Source organism: Prionailurus bengalensis, chromosome E1, assembly GCF_016509475.1.
Source record: "Prionailurus bengalensis isolate Pbe53 chromosome E1, Fcat_Pben_1.1_paternal_pri, whole genome shotgun sequence".
In the NCBI taxonomy this organism is placed as follows: Eukaryota; Metazoa; Chordata; class Mammalia; order Carnivora; family Felidae; genus Prionailurus; species Prionailurus bengalensis.
Genome location: NC_057347.1, coordinates 54,824,019 through 54,840,395, shown reverse-complemented (window position 1 = coordinate 54,840,395; position 16,377 = coordinate 54,824,019). Strand labels below are relative to the sequence as shown.

General features: G+C 55.7%; 1 protein-coding gene across 1 annotated transcript; it reads right to left on the bottom strand.

Moving 5' to 3' along the window:
* Positions 1-1,843: 1,843 nt before the first annotated feature.
* Positions 1,844-16,025, bottom strand: CDR2L (cerebellar degeneration related protein 2 like). The gene is made up of 5 exons (XM_043585220.1): positions 15,518-16,025; positions 6,599-6,711; positions 6,157-6,305; positions 5,425-5,589; positions 1,844-4,492 (listed from the first exon to the last, which is right to left on the bottom strand). Exons 1-5 carry the CDS (start codon positions 15,591-15,593, stop codon positions 3,601-3,603), a joined length of 1,395 nt encoding a protein of 464 aa, XP_043441155.1. The 5' UTR covers positions 15,594-16,025; the 3' UTR covers positions 1,844-3,600.
* Between the last annotated feature and the right edge of the window lie 352 nt (positions 16,026-16,377).

The following is a 16,377-nucleotide window of genomic DNA, read 5'->3' as shown; positions in this document are numbered from 1 at the left end:
GGTTGTTTTGTAATAAGGGTTCTATTTTTAGTAAAAGCACAATTACCTTGAAAAATATGCCCTAGGGGATGCTGGAGGTTTGAAACAGGAGATTGTCATCAAATACAGGCTTTACCACTCCAGCCTCATTGCTACAGGCATATTCTTTAGGAGGGAATAAACTCCTTCCTGAGCACTGGCTTTGTGAAAGCAAACTAGAAAGGGAATGACAATTGACATAAACCTTTTGGGCTGTAGGCTGGAAGGGGGATCTCTTGGGTCCCTCCCTGTCTTAGTCCCAAGACCTCAGAGGGAACCGAGGCATCTCCATGGTGACTGGAATAAACTGCTCAAGGGAGCAAAGCCAGGAACTCACTCAGGTCGACAGCTCAGGGATTATGAATAATAAAGTCAGCACCGTTCCAAGGCGATAGCTCTGAAGCTGGGCTCCAGGCCTGTTCCTGACACAGAGTGATAGAAAAAAGGAGCTGTAGGTTTCCATGGCCCCAAATAAACACAGCCTGCTCAGGCCATCTGGTGGCCTGGATTCTGGGAGAGGAGGGGGGTAGAGGAGAGAGAGACAAGTTACCCTGGGGTGGAGAGAAGAGCAGCTGGCAAGCTCCTCTCACCTGCTGCTGTCCCGAACCATCCAGAATAGAGGCCCTTCTGGAAGAAATGGGCCTGAGAGGTGCCACCTGTTCCCTTACAAAGGTGTGCACTGAAGGCTGAGGCCTGCCTTCTCTTTTCCCTCCTTTGTCCTCCACAGGCTGAAATGGTGCTTCAAGAAGGGGACATTCACAGGGGCAAGAGGAAAGAAGGGAAAAGATAAAGCACCACCAGGCCATTCCCGGCAGCTCGGGAGCTTGCAGGCACCAGGCCTTCTCTATGGCCTGTGAGTTGGGGGATCACTACCTTGTGGGGACCCACAGGACCTTCCTTTCTTCTTTTCTGGACTGCCCTGAGTCAGACTGGCTTTTAAAACTGAACATGACAAAGAGCTAGAGAATGTGAAATAGTGCATAGTGGAATTGGTGAGTTGTAGGTTTGGATATATATTTTTTAAGTTTATTTATTTATTTTGAAAGAGAGGCAGCACAAGCAGGGGAAAGGCAGAGAGAGAGAGAGAGGGAGACAGAGAATCCCAAGCAGGCTCCTCATTGTCAGCAAAGAGCCTCAGGTGGGGCTCCAACTCATGAAATCGTGAGATCATGACCTGAGCAGAAACCGAGAGTCAGATACTTAACCGACTGAGCCACCCTGGTGCCCCGGGTTTAAATATTTCTACGTGACTTCGAATTACTGACTTAACCTCTAAGCCTCAGAATCTCCATGAGTAAAACAGAGATTTTAGAGCTGCCTCCTAAGGCTGCTGAAGGTGCTAAGCACACGAAAGCACTCAACACTGCCTAGCACCAAGTCAGCAGGCAACAAAGTTAGCTGCTGCTAAGGGATGATAAGGAACTTCTTTTTACTTTCAGAGATCGGGTGGCTTTTACTTTTTGTTTCTCTGCAGCACTGGGGTGGGAAATCCAGTCTTACTAGCTCTATTCTGGATGCTAAGACCACCTTCCTCTCCCCATCCAACACTCCCCACCCCCGGGAGGCAGGGCAGATAGAGTGTGCCTCCTGGCAGGAGTGAGTGGGCAATTCTGCCTCGTTCTTCCAGGAACCTACTTCCTTCACCACCACCTGCTATCTGCCTGGTCCCCAGAAAACACCCCTAGGCTTTCAGCTGTTTGGCTGCAAATCCCCGGGGAGCGGGAGCGGAGCTCAGGACTCTCAGCTCCCCGATCCCCAGAGCTGTGTGATGAGAGGTGGGGGTGTGAGATGCACAGAGACAGGACCATGGCCCCAGGGCCATTTCTGCTTTTAGAATACTGGTGCATTTTTTATTAAAGAAGAGAATAAAGCATTTGTAAATATATTTCTCTCATGTATACTTCAAAGGTGACGCGCTGGTCGGCCGCTACAGAACTGGGGAGCAAACAGGCAGGAGCCCTTCCCCCACCCTCTCCCCTCCACCCTAGATGACAGAGACACATGGAGGGCTGGGAGCTGCCCAGCTCCAAAGGACAAAGGGCTCCAAGATGTGTGAACGGAAGGACCAGCCGACAGCGCTCATCACAGTGCTGCCCAGAGAGCAGGGTGGCGCCTCCAGGGAGGTCGGGCATGCTTGTTACGAAAACCCCGTTACCCCTTAGAAACAGATAAGGCATGAAGGTCCCTGCTGGATTCCCAGCAGAGGCCAGGGCTGCCGCCTTCCGCGGGGCTAGGTAGCTCCTCTATTTTCTAGGATCTCAGGATGGAACTGGAAGCCCCGAGGAACTGCTCAGGGCAAGCTGGAGGCCTGGACATCTCTTAGCTGAAGGTGGACTTTCTGAAGCCTTAAAAAGTTTAGCCTGTGACCCAGCTGGGTCCTCAAAAGACCCCCACAAAGGTGAGAGGTTAAGAACAAGCATTTTACGGGAGGGGGGAGACATGGTCTCCGCCAGGTCCCATTTCAATACTGTTCAGGACAGGGTGGGAAATCTTGGAGAGTCCCCCGTGAAGGGGGAGCAGGGGCGGATGCTAGGACCACTGGCTGGTGGCACACACCTGGGACATTCTGGGGGCAGCAGTCATGATCTGAGGAGGGGTCGGCCTGTGGGGAGCATGGGAGTGAATGAGACACATCATGGTCCCTGAGATGGGGGCAGGCAGAGGCTAAGCTCGGCAGGTCAGAGGTGGCGTGCAGAGATGGGGGCTCCCCACCACCCAGACTCCTGGAAGGCTTAACGGCCGGAAGGCATTTCCAGGGCTGGAGCCCCAGGAAGCTGGCTGTGAGGGAAGCAGGTGCACTGTTCATGTATGGCTGCCGAGGGGCTCTCTGTTCCCCTCCTCTGATTGGCTACAGATCTGCAGTGGGCTGAGGGTCTCTGGGGAGAAGCCCGCCTCACCAGGGCTGGAGTTGGGGGCACTCGGGGCCTGGCCGAGGCTCTGCATGGCAGGGGCCGTCTCTGACCTAGTCAGGACTCTGGGGGATGGGGCAGCTGGTGCTAAGGGGATGACAGCGTGTCACAGCTGGGGAGAAGCAGTGGGTGGTCCAGGAGACCCCTGGAACCAGCAACAGCTGGCTCTGGGATCCTCCTTCAAGTGTTTCCAGTTGTGGGAAGGGGTCAGGGAGACCTTGCATTGCAAATCTCTTAAAAAAAAAAAAAAAAAAAAAAAAAAAAAAGAAAGAAAGAAAGAAAGAAAGAAAAGAAAAAGCCAAATAGTCCAGAATGGCTTTCAGAAGCCTGGCCACGAATCTGAGAGCAAGGCTCAGGGTCAGGAAGCCAAGGGCTGGGGAGCTGGGAATCCCCGGGGGAATGGGGATGTTTGGCTTTGAAACTCTTAGCTGCGTCTTTGGGCTGACGCAGGATGGTGGAGGGTTCTGGGCGATCCGGGAGGTGTTGGACACCTCCCAAGTCAGCAGAGAACAGACTGGGTCCCCCCACCTCCCCACGCTCCCTGGGCCAGGCAGCAGCCTCCACTGGGCTATATTGCTGCTAAAGGGCTCCCTCACTCACCAGAGGCTGCATGGCCCAGGCATGAGAGGCCCTGTGACCTGACCCTGGGGGGAGGCTGCAGGCCGGGAAAGGGTCACTTGCTGCTGTGCGTCTTCACTTTGGTGGCATTGATGTCGGCCTTGGTCTTCTGGATTCTGGAGAAGATCTCTTTGAAGAGCGCCTTGTACTCGGGCTGGCTCTGCTCCAGCCGCTTGTCCACAGCCTCCACGTGCTGGCTCAGGCTCTTCTCGCCCACCCTGGCCTCCCCCTGGCCCTCCTCGCCCCCGCGAAGGTCTCTCCACGAGCTGTCACGGGAGATGGGCCGCGAGGTCTGCACGCCAGCATGCCGCACCCCGGCGCCGTGCTGCCGGCACTTGCTCAGCAGCTCCTCGTACTTCTCGAGCAGCGCGTGGTACTGCTCGTCCACTTCCCGCAGGATGGACATGCCCCGCTTGCGCACGCTGTTGGCGTGCAGCGTCAGGTTGCCCGCGTGCCGGCTGGCCGGGTCTTTGGCCACGATGGCGTTGAGCGCCGTGTCGCTGCAGCTCTTGCGGACGGCATGGCCCGGGGAGGCGGCCGGAGAGGAGACGCCGTCCTGGGCGGCCGAGTCGTCCCCGCTGCCGGGCTGGGGGTCATCGGCCTCCGGGGCCTGGGTGAGGGGCGCGAGCAGGGCCTCGGCCAGGTGGTCCTCCCGGCCCAGCAGGTAGGTCTTCGCCTGCTTCATCTGCTGCAGCTCCAGCAGCTCGGCCTCCAGCTCCTGCACGCGGAGGCGGCAGCCCTCCATCTCGCACAGCTGCCGCTCCAGCTCCGCGTACTCCTGCAGCACGGCCGCGTACTCGCGCTCCGCCCGCTCCTTGCGCTGCCGCTCCTGGCCCACCTGGGAACGCAGCACACCCACCAACGTCTGCAGCCGCTCGTTCTCCTGCTCCAGGGGCCGCGGGCCCAGCTCCAACGAGGAACTGTGCAGGCGGAAGGCATCCTCGCACCTGACGGGGAGCAGGCCGGCAGACATCTGGTCAAGGCCAAGGTCCCGGGTCCAGCTCCCCCACGCTTAACACATCTCCCGGCCCACGGGCAAGATCGTCCGTTTGCTCCTCTGGAGCCACCCTCCGCCCTTTCTCTCCCTGCTCTCTGCCCTAGGCGGCTGACCACGGTGACCTGCGTCAGCCAGGTTTCTGCTCTCTCCTGAGCTCGACCGACGGGAGCCACCGGCAGCAGGTCCGAGCGTGGGAGCAGAGGGAGGTCAGGGAAGGTCTTCCCCAGATTCTTTCCCTGGTTAGTGCTGGCCAGGCGGCACCTGCTTGCCTTCCAGTAACCTCCTTCCTCTGGCCCCTTCAGGCCTAGGGGGGACAGCGGCCCCTCACTGTTGCAAGCCTGGCGTGCTGCAGTGTCCCTGTGGTCTCCCCACACCTTGTCCATACCCCTTCATCCATCACGCCTCAGTTACTCCGTGCAAGGTGCTGTCTCCTGCCAGGACCTTTACTGAAACACCCACTAAACACACAATAGGTATTTTTATCTTAAGAGGTCATCCTGTTAAGGTTTACTGAGAACTGAGCGGTGTAGTGGGTTAACTCCTCCTGAGTTAGAATTCTGGCTTAGTAAAGAGGCGACCTTGGATAAGCTCACATAACCTCTGGGCTTCCGTTTCCTCATCTGAGTAGTGGGGATGATAAAACATACCTCGCGGGACTGCCACGGGAATGAAAGCACTGCGAGTGGTGGGCACACGGCCAAGGCTCACTAAATGCCAGCTGCTGCCTGTTGTTGGCAACAGGATCAGTCCCTCCAACAGCCTGACGATGCACCAACTCTCGTTCCCACCTGCCGCCTGGTGCCCACCCTCTCCTTCCTCCGGGACTCGGGGACGCCGTGCAGGGTCCGGACTGCCCCCCACCCCCGCGGCACCCTCGCCTACCGGGGACTGGTGCACAGCTCCTTGAGACAGGGGAAGGTGTGGATGGTGCGCCTGCGTTCCCGCTTCTCCCGGCGCACTCGAAGCTGCTCCAGGCCCCGAAGCTGCTCCACCTGGGCCTGCAGTTCCTCCACCTGGGCCTGCAGGCGCTCGATGGTCTCCGTCAGCCTGGGGGTGGGGTGGGGGACACACATGGGAGGGTCTTTAAGGGGACAGGGCCAGCCCTCCTCGCTGCAGCCCTGGAGGGACTGGGGATGGAGGTGGGGACAGATGGGCAACCTTGGGCCCCCGCTTCCTGGTGCTGAGGTCAGAGGGAACTCCCTGTGTGCCCGAGGACCCGCCCGGCCCCTCCAGGGCTGAGCTGACCGTCCTCCCTGTGCCACCTCAGTTCCTCCTACACCCTTCGAGCACTTATCACCCTGCACGGCAGTAAAATATTTACATGCCTGCCTTCCCGCCCAGGCTGTGAGCTCCCAAGGGGAGGGAATGTCTCTCTGTATCCCCGTCACTGTATCCGCAGTGCCGGAACAGAGCCTGGTATATAGCTGGTGCTTCAAGAAGGGCTGTGGCCTGAACGTGAAATCCACCACAGTTGACACGGGCGATCTCACCACCATCCCGGGGTCCCAGGCCCGGGTTTCTGGGAGAAGGAGCATGAGTCACACCCACCAGACCATATGCCCACCGGCAGCCCAACCTGACCTCCCCCTCGCTCGCCCGCCACCCGGCCCTCACCCATGGATCTTCTGCTGGGCAGCCTTACTCTCCAGCACCAGCTTCTGGTTGGTCAGCTCCAGGTCGCGGGCTGTCAGGTCCAGCTGTTCGTACACTTTGGCATGCTGCTCGTTCATGTGCCGCAGCGTGTCCAGCTGCTTGGTTAGGTACTGGAGGGGAGAAGGTTGACAGGGCTGGGGACAGTGTGTTCACGTGGGCCACTCTCCTACTTCTAGGGACACGTTTGCCTGGAGATATTGGTCTGCAGTAGGGGCGCGGGTAATGATGGTGGAGCAACGGCTGCCTGGGATAGTTGTACAGGTTGTGAACCGGCACGAGGCTGTAGGGCCAAGGCTGCGTCTGCTAAGAGGGCACCTTTCCGTAAGTTATACAAGGGCACCACAGGCCAAGGGGTCCACAATGGGGGGGGGGGAGCAGGTGCAGGGCCTCCGTGGCCCCTCACCTCGATCTCCTGCACTTGCTCCTCATTGGTGGCATACATCTGCTGCAGAGACTCCTCCAGCTCCTTGTTCCTCTCCAGCAGGGTCTTCCCCAGCTCTGCGGCCAAGTGCAAGTCTAGTGGAGAGGGGGCAGAGGGTGGGAGAAACATGAGCAGCTGAATGGGCTCAGAGGACTCCGGGGAACGTTCCGAGCATTCACTCTGTGCCTTTGGGACTCCAAGACAACCGGGACACGAGCTGGCCTCAGGGAGCCCGCAGGTCTGGGAGTGGATGGAAGCCGGGAGCGAAGACTTTACACTGACCGTCGCTTCTGCCTGCGGTATCCTCTCCCCAGACACTCCCAAGCCTCATCCCTCCTCACCTTCCAATCTGTGCTTAAATGTCACCTTCTCCAGGAGCCCTTCCCTGACCGCTGACTCAAAACCACGCCCTCCCCCGCCTCATACTCCCTCTCTGTTTTTCTCCTTCTCGAGTATCACCATCTAACTTACCAATTTGCTCATTTATCGTGTTCATTCTCCCCCCCCCCCCGCCCCCCCGACTAATTGTAAGCTCAGAGGGCAGAGATTTTGCCCATTTTGTTCGCTGATATCCCAGGCCCTGCAACAGCAGGGGCATAATAAATATTTTCTGAAAGAACAAGTGAGAGGAATGTGCTAAGAGAATTGACAGACGTGGGGCCAAGTGCCCTGGGATGATAGGTAAGGGAGAGCTCACTCTTCCTGGGATCAGTGGGAGGCTCAGGCAATGGGCAGCTTTGGGTTTGGAAGGGTGACTAGGAGCTCGCCGAGAGGCGAAGGAAACAGAAAGACTTGCTGGGTATTAGAATCGGATGAGGGGCGCCTGGCTGGCTCAGTCAGTAGAGTGTGTCACTCTTGATCTTGGAGCTGTGAGTTCAAGCCTCAGGTTGGGTGTAGGGATTACTTAAAAATTAAAAAAATCTTAAAAAAAAAAAAGAATAAGCTATGCCTTTATTAAAAAAAAAAAAAAAATTGGATGAGGCTTCAGAGCTCTTTGGCCCAACCTCCTTATTTCATGGAGGCCAGGCTGGAGAAGGAGACAGAAGAATGACCCATCCAAGGTTATGGCCACACTGGAAGCAGAATTCAGGTCTCCCGGCCCTGGTTGGGGACCATCTGGTCCTAGTGACATGCACCCCTCTCAGAAACCTCCTTTCTCTGGGCAGCAAAACCATCATCCTCTTCCCCCCCACCCCTACCCCCCCAGCAGCCCTGATTCTTGTACCCTAGGACTGGAAACTGCTCTCCCCTCCCCCAGCCAAAGGTGCATGAACACTGTCAGAGAGGCAGTCAGAGAGGGGGTCTAGCCTGTTTCTGGGGGGCTGTGTGGTGTGGGGGGGGAGGATTAAAAGGAAGTGGCAGGTGCTGGTATCCCTAAAAATTCTCTTTAGTGGGTCTGGAGTTACGTGAGGGCCCCTAGACATTTGGAGTAGATATTCCTCCGTATATATGCCTCATTCTTCTTAGAAACAAGGGAAATAACATACTTACTATCATAAAGGAAAAATTTATTATTTCTTTTATTTATATATATTAAAAATTGTTTTAATGTTTATTTATATTTGAGAGAGAGAGAGAGATAGTGCTTGAGTGGGGAGGGGCAGAGAGAGACGGAGACAGAATCTGAAGCAGGCTCTAGGCTCTGAGCTGTCAGCACAGAGCCTCACGTGGGGCTCGAATTCATGAACTGTGAAATCATGACCTGAGCCAAGGTCACTGACTGAGCCATCCAGGCGCCCCTATATATATATTATATATATATATACACACACACACATATATATTTTAATGTTTATTTCCTTATTTGGAGAGAGGAAGAGAGTGCGGTGTGCGAATGGGGGTAGGGGCAGAGATAGAAGGAGACAAAATCCGAAGCAGACTCTGCATAGTCAGCACAGACCCTGATGCAGGGCTCAAACTTGCAAACCCCGAAATCATGACCTGAGCCAAAATCTGATGCTTCACTGACTAAGCTACCAAGGCACACTGAGGGAGAAAAAATCTTAAGCAGACTCCACACTCAGAGTGGAGCCCGATGTGGGGCTCAGTCCCACAACCCTGGGATCATGACCTGAGCCCAAATCAAGAATCAGATGCTTACCAGACTGAGTCACCCAGGCACCCCAAGTTGCTGTGCACTTTAAATGAGTGAATTAGCTGGTGTGTGAATTACATCTCAAAAAAGCTGTTAAAAACAAAAACAAAAACAAAAAACCACAAAAAACAAAACAAAACACTTTAGACAGTTTAATCCAGAGACAGAGACTGATGTTAGGGAGCAAGGCCCTTAAAGAGGTTGGTGATAGGCTCATGATTGGGTTTCCAAGGCTCTTTTCTTTTTAATTTTTTTTTTAACGTTTATTTATTTATTTTTTTAATTTTTTTTCAACGTTTATTTATTTTTGGGACAGACAGAGACAGAGCATGAACAGGGGAGGGGCAGAGAGAGAGGGAGACACAGAATCAGAAACAGGCTCCAGGCTCCGAGCCATCAGCCCAGAGCCTGACGCGGGGCTCGAACTCACGGACCGCGAGATCGTGACCTGGCTGAAGTCGGACGCTTAACCGACTGCGCCACCCAGGCGCCCCCATTTATTTATTTTTGAGACAGAGAGAGACAGAGCATGAATGGGGGAGGGTCAGAGAGAAGGAGACACAGAATCTGAAACAGGCTCCATCCAGGCTGTCAGCACAGAGCCCAGAGCCCGATACGGGGCTCAAACTCACAGACTGCGAGATCATGACCTGAGCCAAAGTGGGCCGCTTAACCGACTGAGCCACCCAGGCGTCCCAGGCTCTTTTCTTTTTAAAATCACTTTAAGGTTTGTGTTAAGTGTACTTGATGTGAAAAATCAAGCAGCACAGAAAGGTTAAAAACGGTGACCAAAAATTACTTGGAAATGTACCTCACATATTCTTAGATCTATAACTGGGAAGTCCATAAACAAATGGATGTGGCCTCAAATGGTTATGACAGAATGGTTATTTGTAAGTAATAGAAGTTACAGTCTGTGTGTGTGGCATGAGAGGAGAGGGGAGGAAGCAGGTAGATGAAAATGCCCCATTTAGAGAAAGATGCTGTCCAACATGCTGGTCACCATTCTTATAAACATCTCTCTGGGCTTAAAGCAGCTATAGGTACAATTTTGTATGAACAGGATGTTTTTTGTACCTGTTTTTTTCACTTAACAATTTGGCATAGGGGTGCCTGGGTGCCTCAATTGGTTAAGCGGCCGACTTCGGCTCAAGTCACGATCTCAGGGTTTGTGGGTTCGAGCCCTGCATCAGGCTCTGTGCTGACAGCTCAGAGCCTGGAGCCTGTTTCAGATTCTGTGTCCCTCTCTCTCTCTCTGACCCTCCCCCATTCATGCTCTGTCTCTCTCTGTCTCAAAAATAAATAAATGTTAAAAAAAAATTTGGCATAAAGAGTTGTGTCCACATATATCTACATGGCCACTTTTAGTGGATGTGAATATTCTATTGTATACAAGTCCCCAATAGCCACCCCTAAATATTGTTGTTGGAATTTTATGTATTTCTATCCCCCCCCTCTATTGAAAATGAAACTATACAAAAATTCATAGTACAAAAATCTTTGTGCAAATCACTGCCTATATCCCGAAGATACTTTCCCAGAAACAGAATTACCAGGACAAAGGGTAGGCCTACTTGATTCATTCTGCCAAAACACTGTCCAGAAAACTTGAGTCTTTTTCCCATCAAGAGGTCGTTTCTTGAAACATCCCTCAATCTAGGCTGATGGTATAAATCCAGATCGAGATGTACAAGGGTAACTCTTCTGGGGCCGATGTGATGTGGTCCAGGGATTCAGGTCTTTAATGCTTTCCCTGTTCAGACAGTGATCGTTCAAGAATCCCCAGAGGACAGAGGGTCTCTATAGCCCCTCCTAGCGAGTTTCATAAATATGGTTGTTTCAGCTGAGCCCCTTGCTTGGCACCAGACAGGTCTGGGGAGGGGGTTTTCTTCTCAGAAGAGCCCCAGACAGCAGTGGCTCACAGTGGGCATTTTTAGAGCAGGACCTCAGGCTTTTTGCCAGCCAAAGCTGGGGGTAGGACTGATATCACCTTATGAAAGCGAGGGGCCTGGCTAGCCGTGGGGCCTGGACAAAAGGCCAGGCTGCCTGTCAGGAACGAGCCTGGAGTCTGCTCCCACACATAAAGGTAAGGTTTTGAAACAGCCAGAGTGGAGTCTCCAGGCCGGGCCTAAGCCAGGAATGCGGGGCCCTGTGCCCGGATGTCATCCGGAGGAGTTTCCCAGACAAGTGCAAAGCTGCTATCCTGGAGCAAGACTGCAAAAACTTAGCCCGGGAAAACACAAGCTGCTCTCCTAAACAGCTACCTCAGCCATTAAGAAAAAGAATCATATAGGGGGCGCCTGGGTGGCTCAGGTCACAATCTTGCAGTTCATGGGTTCGAGCCCTGTGTCAGGCTCTCTGCTGACAGCTCAGAGCCAGCAGTCTGCTTCCGATTCGATGTCTCCCTCTCTCTTTTTCTCTCTGCCTCTCCCGCCCTCACTCTCTCTCTCAAAAATAAATGAACATTAAAAAGTAAAAAAGAAAAACGATCATGTAGATCTCAGAAGAAGCTTCAGCTTTGAGCAATTAACATCTGATGACGATGGCAAGAAAAACCAGGTGCCTGATACAGACCAGTAGGGGAATGGGCCACTTGCAGTATGAATTTATTCACTATGAGTTGGGCAGAAGTCTACAAAGTGTGAAGGCCTCTGGACCTGTCCGTCTACAAAGTGTGAAGTCTGCCATTTAACGTCGTACAACTGCAGCCCTATGTTGTGTCGAGGGCTCAGTGGAAATTCGGGAGCCCAGCATGACCACCGCTAGCTGGCGATGAGGGAGCCATAGCGCCTTCCTACTCTCTGTAATGCGATGGTGAATGTTTGGCTCACCCCCAAACAGTATCAGATAACTCAGGTATAAATGAAAAACAACAGAAGGCCACATTCACCAGTGTTTTCTCCCTCGGGAACTGTCAGGGGGGTCTGTGAAGAGGCCACTGCTACTGATGCCGGCCCCTGTGTTGGCATTGGGGGCACGGGCTCCACGGCTGATCTGCTCGGTGTTCCCGCAGCTTAACCTAGAGTCCGAGACTTCAGGCTCCGAAGCTGAGTGAGGAAAGGTCAAGAACAACTGCATTTTATGCTTTTCCTTCCAGGTGAGCACGTGAGCTGGGCGTGCGTATTCCTGCCGCTGGCCGGCTGGGCCAGCTGCAAGTCACGCTATAAACCAGCGACATAGAAGCTTGCGCTGCAAAGGCTCCGCATGTAACCAGGCCGCCCAATGACTCAGGGGTGGGGAGGAAGGGAGCACAATAGAAGCTGTCTGGGGTGGGAGAAAAATCTCAGAGAGTGTCTCGGGGAAACTGGATCACAGTGCAAGCTAAGCTGGTCAAAGGCCAGGAGGGATCACAGGAGAGGTCTAGAAGGTGCAGAGCAGGGGACTGGCTGGAGCCAAGCGCTGGGGAAGGTACACCAGCTAGCAGAGGCCTGGCGGTGTCTCCAGACTCCGGGCGGAGTGCGGTTCCCCCTGGACCAGGGGTGGGGGAGGCCCGGGGGTGGGAGAATGGGAGAGCTGGCTAAGGAGGAAGTAGAAATCGGAGTAATAAACAGTCTGTCATGGCCAGATTAATGGTCACACTGGACCAAGCTGGGGAAGTTACCGAGTCTGAATGGGCATCTCCCCTGGACGCTGGGCCCTGGAGTTTTCTGGGGTCTCCTGTGGTGGGCTTCAGCAGCGTTGCCCTCTGAGTGCCTGCTGACGTGTCCCCCATGAGCCCCAGAGGCCTGAGAGGGAGTGGCCGGCAGCCAAGGGGATGTCTCTGAAAAGAAACCCTGAAATCCCACTGTCCCCACTGGTTGGGGCTGGGGTGTGGCCCCATAGACTCTGGAGCAGAGAGGTGGGAAAGGGACAGGGGACAGGCACAGGGAGGAAGGAACAAAGATAAAGGCGGTGAGAGGAGAACATCTATCACCTGGCAGGGCTGCGGGGTTCCTGCTTACAACCTCCAGGGCATGAATGTCGGGAACTCTGGGTCCACACAATTGGGGTCCGGTCACCTCCCTCTCCTTGTCATGTCAGAGCTCTTGCCCAAGGCTGAGACTCAAGGTCAGGCACCCAGGGCTTCACATCTGTGACTCAGCAGCCATCTCTCGGCATGGAAAGAGGTACCAAAGGCCCACCATGCCCGGTCCAAGGTCGAGGAGGGAGGCGGGCAGAGAGGGAGAGAGCCAGTGTGCTTAACAATCAATGGCTTTTTCTATTTTTACAGGTGCTTGTGTCAGTGGGCGGAAGGAACATGGTGAGGATCTAGGACCTTGCTTGTCCCAACTGCTTCCCTCCACTGGGACAGAACGGAATCAAAGTCAAACAGCAAGCCAAGCTTCCAGAAAGTAAAATTGAGGTCTGCCCCCAGGGGAGGGGGGAAACAAACACAGAGGAGAGACCCAGCTGGCTGAACAAACCACTTCCTGAGCCACTCAGAGGCAACCAGGGAGCAGCTGGGCAGGAGAGAATTTGGGGGTTGGATGCAGGGAAGGGGGATGTTACAGGCACCTGATCCCCAGTGTAGCTGGCCTTCGGCCGACGCTTCGCCCCACCATCCAGCTCTCTGTGCCGGGCTCTAGGAGGTGGTGCTGCACTGGCTGGGCCCGAGGCTTCCTCTGAACCCACCCCTGGCACTCTAGAAGCTCCTACTTTCTAGTCACACGTGGTTTTTTCATGTTGCTCTGTGCCTTCGTACGCCATCCACTCTGCCTACAATGCCCAGGCAGCCCTTATTCAACCCTCCAGCTCAGAGGGCCTTTTGCATCAACCTTTATGAGTCTTACACCAGAAGGCCCTCTGTCTCTGCTCTCACTGCCTTCTGCCCTCACCCAGGGCGAGCAGACATTTGTGTTTTTTTGCTCAAGAAGTCCAATTTCTTCTGACACTGCCTCATTTCTGGTTTCCCTCCTTGTTTCTGGACCCTGGCTATAGGGACCCTGGCTACTGGGGCTACAAAGCAAGGCCAGCTGCTGCAGACCAGCATGGCCATCCCCTACCCTAGCCCCAGAGCATGGCAGCCCGGCCCCGCTCGAGTCTCGATACCTCTCGCTCTCCAGAAGCAGTGTATCTCCCACCCCTACTCCCTGGCTCCTTCCTCCCACATCTGGGCCGGGCACAATGCCAGAGACTTTGTTAGGGGTGCGGGAATGAAATGAGACAGCAACAATATCAGCATCAGCCTCCCAGGAAGCCATCTTCCCAGGAGCTCAGCTTCCAATCTTTCCATCTAGGCCTGCCTCTTCCATGAAGCCCTCTTACCATATCCTAACACCCACACTTAGTTACAGGCCCACCTCTACCTGCCAGGGTGCACCCAGGAGGCCAGGGCTGGGACTGTTCCCAGCTCCCAGGACGGTGTCTGACACTTAAATGTCAGCCTGATGGGTGTGTGTGGGATGCAAAATTTGGGGGGTAATGCCCAGGATGGGGGGACCGGGTTGTCACAGCCAGTATTGGACATCATACTCCAGGCAGGGAGGCTGAGGTTAGATTCTAGGGTGAAGAATATGGCAGAGTTCAGCCCAGCACCCCCAGTCCCACGCTGGTCCCCCAGAGACCGATTAACCCACCACGCTCCTGAGTACAAGGACAGTCTCATCTACCAGCAAATCTGGCCACGTGGGGATGCGGGTCAGGGCCAGGAATCAAAGGCTCCAGGATCTGGTCAGATGCCTCACATGAGGGCAAAGCTAGGCATCTGGGGTCCCATGGATAGGCCACTCAGAGCATGGGGTGTTAGTAGACACTGAACTGGAGTTGTGTCCACACACCCGCCTGGCTTGCTGGGTGACAGTGGTCACTTCTCCTGGACACGTTTCCTTGCCCCTCCAGCTCTAACCATCCAAGAATGAGGCACTTTGGGGGAAGAGACGGTGGATTTGACTGCATTCCAGCAGACCTTGGCCCTGACCCTCTTAGGCCTCCTCCTCCTTCCTGTCCTACAGCTCCACCCCCTGCTCAGAGTGATGTCACGTTGGCCACCTCATCACCAGATTCTAACCCCCTTCCAGCCACCCTCTCTACGCTCAGATGGGAGTGGGGGAGGTGGCTCCCCATTTACTCAGGCTGTAGTCTGGTGCATTGTTCAGAATGCCCAAACCCGGTTCCCTCCAACCATGAATCATTTGGGAAAAGGCGGGGAGGAAAAGGCCCTGGGGACCCCCTTCCCCTCGAGCCGTTTGGAGACTCCAAGTTTTTGCTGCTTCTTGGCCAGCAGGGTCCCCAAACCCCTATACCCTCCCTGGGTAGAGGGTAAAGAAGTTGGGGAAACTTTCTGGGAGCCTTAGAGCTCAGGAATCCTGGCAGGGGAGGGTGCCACCGGATTTGGAATGGGATAACTTTCCCCTACACACACACACACACACACACACACACACACGCGCGCGCGCGCGCACACACACACGCACATACACACACACACACACTCACCATTCCTCTCAGCAAAACATAGCCAAGGAGCCACCTCCAGGCCTTCACAGACTTCTAGCCAGTACTCAGGCCCCCAATAATAGTAGGGGCGCCTGGGCAGTTCCTGCCTCTAAGATGAGGTGGGTGCTCTGGGGGAAGTATGCCCCTGTCGTTCGGGGAAAGAGAATGGCCGCTCCCCCCACTTTTGTGTGTCTCCGCCGGTCCCGCCCGGGTCTTCTCGGGCAGCGCTCCCTGTCTCCACGTCCCCATTCTCCAGACGCATCACCCTCGGAGTCCGGCGCTCCGGGTCCAGCCCAGCCCTCCCCGGGGTGATACTGCTCAACAATGGAGAAGCGGACAGGGGTCTCGGGGCGCACCCCGCTTTCCCGCCGCACCCACGCCGCCGTGCTCACCCTGTTCCAGGTCCTGCTGGTCGTACCAGGGCTCCTCTTCCTCTGTGAAGTCCTCCATCACGGCGGCTCTCCGCATGGCCCCGCGGGCGGCGGGCGGCAGGCGGGCGCTGCGGCGGCGCGGCTCAGGGCCGGGGCGCGGGGCCCGGGACAATGCGGTGGAGGCGGGCCGGGCCTCCCGCGTCGCGGACTCGGGCTGCAGTGCCCCCGCCCGCGCCGCGCCCCCTCGCCATCGGCCGCAGACCGGGCGCCCACGCGGGGCTGGCGCGCCGCCGCGGTCCGGCCCGGCCGGGGTCCTGCGGAGCCGGGGGCACCCGGCGGCGGCGGCACAAAGGGTGGAGGGGCGGAGACGGCGGGCCGGAAGGCGGCAAGGAGGGCCGGGGTCAGCCGGCACGTCTGGGGCACTAGGAGTACGCGGGGGCCACGGCGGGCGCCCCCCGCCCGGCTTCGGCCCGCGCTGCCCCCGGCCCGCCCGGCGACACCGGGAGCCGCCGCTGCATCTTGGCGGGGTCCGCCCCGCGCTTCCCTAGCCGCCCGCTCCGCGGGGTGGGGCCGGCCGCCTCTGACCAATCGGGAAACGTATGCAAAGATGGAGGCGGGGCCGAGGGCGGGATCTCCTTGGTGTCTCGGTGGGCCAGTTGCTGATTGAACCTCACCCTCCCTCTACGTCCAACTCCTCCAACTATGGCTTAGTGTCTGAAATGATTTTATTTTACCTGCTGTTGTCTCTCTCTCTCCCTCCAGATCTCCTGAAAGCACAGTTCTTGCCTCTCCTGTTCACAGCTGGCTCTTCAGTGCCTAGAACAGGCTGGCCCACTGGTAGCTTCCATGGACACCCTTTGAATGAATGAATGTTAATTTAC

Excerpts from the sequence above, each read along its gene's own strand:
- CDR2L (XM_043585220.1), bottom strand. The coding sequence starts at position 15,593 with ATGCGGAGAGCCGCCGTGATGGAGGACTTCACAGAGGAAGAGGAGCCC. Across the intron at positions 6,712-15,517 it reads CCAGCAGGACCTGGAACAGG|ACTTGCACTTGGCCGCAGAG; the intron begins GTGAGCACGGCG and ends CCTCTCCACTAG. Across the intron at positions 6,306-6,598 it reads AGCAAGTGCAGGAGATCGAG|TACCTAACCAAGCAGCTGGA; the intron begins GTGAGGGGCCAC and ends TCTCCCCTCCAG.